Below are 5,134 nucleotides of genomic sequence, written 5' to 3'. Positions count from 1 at the left end.
TATCACACTTTGTCTTCTTCCTGCAATCTCTGAGTCAATTTCTAATACTGATTCTGCACTCTCTGAACTCTTGAAGATAATCACGCAACAACTGCATGACTCTCACTTTTTCTTCATGCTACTTTTTAATACTTGTAATGAAAACATGTCAATTTTTATTAACATCTTTAAAAATTACTCAGAAATATTCTATTGCTAAGATTTTTATGTGGGTATATATAATAGACTATCTGATTTATTAAATATTCCCTTATTTTTCACAAATAAAATATAAGAAATGTTGGTTTTGTATATGATAATAACAGCTTTAAAATGAATTGTTTGCCAAAATTTATGTTTGCTTACAGTTTATTAAATTATAGCATAAAACATAATTTAATATGAATTTTAATGTGACCTAAATACATATGTACTGTCCTGACTCTTTAAAGATAGAATTTGAAATTCGAGGATTGCATATCTCCTTCATGTGTCTTTCTAATTGTTAGTTTTTTTGCACCAGGATCTCTGAAAGCAATTACATTCATTTTTCATAAATTTATAGATATAATTGATTTCTAACTTGTCTGATATGGAAATAAAATTTCTAAGTCATGAAAGATGTGCCCAGCATTATTTGAGTATGAGAGATTTTTACCCTTTTTTATGGTTATGGCAAATTTATTCTACATTTAATTATAATCTGTTTAGAGGTTTGAAAACAATCTTCCAGTACTCAGTAATAGAGTAGTTCTGACAAAGATATTTGGTTCCCTCAAGGCCTATTCAACCTAAACAAGACAGAGTTATAGCTATCCTTTTAGAAATATATTATTTATGTTGCACAGTTTCTTTTTTAAGATCTCAATATGGAAAGATAAATAAATAACATAGAAACAAGGCATTTGGTTTATTTTCTTGTTAGGTGCAATATATTTTCAAATATGAAAACTATTTGGGGCATAAAAAAATACAATCAACAATTAAGTGAATAGAACAAATTAAATATACTGTTTTCACAGGAAACTATAAGGCATTTTGTCTACACTGCTAATTTATAGATTACACAATTATGTCAAATATTCTTACTATGAAGGGTCATGTTTGTAATTCCTTTTTATTCAGACAAATATGGTGTTCATAAAATTCAACAAAACTAATGTCTACTCCTCTATATTTTAATATATGAGATATTGGATATTTTCATATATTCCTATGAAATCATATATTCTATGATTTTAGAACTTAGCTCTAATGATTTTTATTAGAATTACAAAAAGAAAGATTCTGACCAAAAAAAGATGTGAACATAATACACAACATTTTAAATCACATCAAATTGTCTGTGAAATGTATTTAAACATTTATTTCATTTTATATGTGTAATGTTGTTTACCATAGTAAAATATGTACAATATTAAGTATTAAAATTAATTATCATTAAAGCACACTTCTTTATGGAGAATATTGTGTCCATTATTAAAGGAATAATAAGTCATTCTTACTAATTTGCTCAGACATCTGTATATGTTTCTAGGTTCTTCACTACAATATGCAAATATATTTATCAAACTTATCTTAAAAAGTATCCTTAGGCCTAAAATAAACTGGAAAAAAGTATTCTTAGAAAAAAATTTACAAAGACTACATAATTATTTCACATAGATAGACAATTTTTTCTATTAATTAATTAATTTATTTTACATACTAATCAACAGCTACCCCTTCCACCTGTCCTCCCCACACACTTGGTATCTCCTCAACCACTCTTCCCCTTTGAAAATGGTGAGGTCCTTTTCTTGATACCAACCTACCCTGGCACCTCACATCACAGCAGAACTAGGTACATACTCTCCCACTGAGGTCATACAAGGCAGATCACTTAAGGAAATAGGATCTACAGTCAGGTGATAGAATCAGGGTAAGCCCATGCTCTAGTTCTTGGAAGACCCATATGAAGACGAAGCTGTAAATCTGCTACATATGTGCAGGGGTGCCTAGGTCCAACCCTTCTATGCTCTTTGGTTGGTGATTCAATCTCTGGGAACCCCCAAGCATACAGATTATTTGATTTTGTTGGTCTTCCTATGGGGTCCCTAGCCTCTCCAGGATCCTTAACCCTTCCCCTGTCTATACCATAAGACTTCTAGAGCTCAGTATAATGCTTGGCTGTGGGTGTTACATCTGCTTTAGTCAGCTGCTGGGTGTAGCATTTCAAAGGATAGTTATGCTAGGTTCCTGTCTTTAAACCCAGTTTGACAGATACAAACATAAACTAAGGCTGCAAGGTAAATGAAAGAGAAAGACAGGCCTGCAATTCACCCCTATTGATCCTCTGAGGACAACTCAGCACATACTCCCTATATTGTCAGCAGTGCGTACTGCATTCATTTATGTCAGTATCACACAGGGCTCCTGTTTAGACAAGCTATCAGTAACAAATATAGCTGTCAACAGTGTGTTCAGATGTCCTATTGTGACATAAGTTTCACCAACTAAGAGGCATCAAAATCGCATAGTGTAGTCCTTTATTCACTAAATTTGTTTAGTCAGAGTAGTAGTTGTTTCATCCATCCATAATGATTACAAAATCACCAAGAATTAGTTGAAACACAGCATGCAATTCAGTGTTGCTCTTGACCCAGGGGAGCAAATGCCTTAAATAGATCTAATGAACAAAAAGATGGTTGACATAATTAGCTATCTACTTATAATTTCAGATCCATAAAAAAGTTCAGTACTGTCCATTGTGATGTATACGAACAATTGTGAACACAACCACTTTATGGTAAGTTTAACCCCTGATTAAAAATTGAAAAAAAATTATTTTTTTATTTTTTGTTTTTGTTTTTTTCGAGACAGAGTTTCTCTGTGTAGCCCTGGCTGTCCTGGAATTCACTCTGTAGACCAAATTGGCCTTGAACTCAGAAACCGCCTGCCTCTGCCTCCAAAGTGCTGGTATGAAAAAAAAAATTTATACATGTGACTCTTGAAGGCTATTTGGGGCAGTAAACATGTAATACAAGATAAAATTCTACTTCCTTTATCTAATACATGTAGAGGCACATCTGTTTGGGACATACTATAAAGGGTTTTCAATGAAGTATTTGCCAAAATTTAACTTTGAATACACTATATTTAAATGCATCAGAGATATATATGAATATATTCTCTTTGGTATCTTGCTATAATTCCAATTTGTGATTTTTTTCTGTAATATTGAACATACATGTCTACTCAATATATTTTATAGCTTAATATCCTTATATGCTTTAACTGTAAGCATAAGAAGTTCATTATTCAGTTCTAAAGTAGAGTTGATTCACCTACGAGCTGTTCTTCCAACACAGGAAGTATGTGAATTTGTATGTATTACTATATACAATTCGCACTACTACATACAAATTTAATAATTACATGCCACTATGAATTTGAAATTACAGTAATGATTAATGAATACTCTAAAGAAGTACAAAAAACAGTGACAATCAATGTTTTGAAACTATTAAAATTTATTTTAATATGCATAACAATAAATTATGTATCTATAATTCTATTTTAAGGTATGATTTTACCTACCATCTACCTATCTTTCATCTATTTGAGATTGTGAATCATGAAATTAAACATCACATTAAATTTTAGGAGCAAGTGTGTTACACATGTCTATTAATATATAATTTTAAATATTAGATATCGAAAGAATTAGATATATGTTATCTATCATACATTTTAACAAATTCCTCCAATTGACAATAACTTAACTCTACAGCTGATACTGTCTTCTCTAATAAGAACGTGCTTTCTCATAAACTAGGATGGAGAACCAAAACCACACAGTGGTAACTGAATTCATCTTGATGGGCATCACTGACCAACCTGAGCTGCAGCCCTCATTGTTTGTTTTGTTTCTCCTCATCTATGTGATATCACTGGTGGGTAACTTGGGCATGATCATCCTTACCATGGTGGACTCCAGGCTGCAAACACCCATGTACTTTTTTCTCAGACACCTCGCTACTGCAGACCTAGGTTATTCAACAGCTGTGGGACCCAAAATGTTAACAAATTTTATTGTTGATCAAAATAGAATATCCTTTAACCTTTGTGCTACACAGTTAGCCTTCTTTCTCCTGTTCATTGCTTGTGAACTTTTTATTCTGTCTGCAATGTCTTATGACCGCTATGTGGCCATCTGTAAGCCTCTGTTCTATATGGTAATCATGTCAAAAAAACTATGCTGGATGCTCGTAATTATCCCTTATCTTTACTGTACAGTTGTGGCTCTTCTAATCACAATTAAGATTTTTAATTTGTCTTTCTGTGGCTCCAATGTCATTACTCATTTCTACTGTGACAGTCTTCCTTTGTTATCTTTGGTCTGCTCGAATACTCAAGAAATTGAAGTGATAATGTTGTTCCTATCAGCTTTTAATTTGATTTCCTCTCTTCTACTCGTTCTTGTGTCCTACCTGCTCATCCTCATAGCCATTCTCAGGATGAACTCTGCTGAGGGCAGGCGCAAGGCTTTCTCCACCTGTGGGTCCCACCTGACAGTGGTTACTGTCTTCTATGGGACTTTAATATTTATGTATATGCAGCCCAAATCCAGTCATTCCTTTGATACTGACAAATTAGCTTCGGTCTTTTACACCCTGATTATTCCCATGTTGAATCCTTTGATCTACAGTTTGAGAAATAAAGATGTAAAAGATGCCCTTCATAGGACAGGAAAAAAACTATACAGTGTTTGCTTTTGAAATCCACACAGGATTCAATTCCTTCACTCTTTATTATTTGTATAAATGTTTGTCAACAAAATTAAATGTTATCATTCATCCTGGTAGTTAAACATCTAAATACTCTATAGGAATTTATGAAGAAAACAATATCTTCCCCTTTTACTGAGTAGGGTTGGGTTCTAATGGGAAATATATGGTCACACAAAATATTCATAAAGTGTAAAGATCACAAGATTCACTATGTAGTTTTGTACTCTTTAGATAGAACGGGAGCTGTAAAGCAAGGCTTAAATGCTATTGTCTACCTGCTCCATTATGTATGTAATGTTTTTCATCATTTATGCCAACATATTCATTACTTTTTTAAAAAAAAATTCGTTCATTTCTATGAGTTGTGTGAAAATCTCAGTTGA

General features: G+C 32.5%; 1 protein-coding gene across 1 annotated transcript; it reads left to right on the top strand.

The window, feature by feature from the left end:
• Window positions 1-3,779: 3,779 nt before the first annotated feature.
• LOC116092091 (olfactory receptor 8K3-like) lies at window positions 3,780-4,759 on the top strand. Its single transcript, XM_031373448.1, has one exon. It carries the CDS (start codon window positions 3,798-3,800, stop codon window positions 4,737-4,739), a length of 942 nt encoding a protein of 313 aa, XP_031229308.1. The 5' UTR covers window positions 3,780-3,797; the 3' UTR covers window positions 4,740-4,759.
• The last annotated feature ends 375 nt before the right edge of the window (window positions 4,760-5,134 follow it).

This window comes from Mastomys coucha, unplaced genomic scaffold (genome assembly GCF_008632895.1).
Source record: "Mastomys coucha isolate ucsf_1 unplaced genomic scaffold, UCSF_Mcou_1 pScaffold15, whole genome shotgun sequence".
Lineage (NCBI taxonomy): Eukaryota > Metazoa > Chordata > Mammalia > Rodentia > Muridae > Mastomys > Mastomys coucha.
This window is presented reverse-complemented; position numbering and strand designations above follow the sequence as displayed.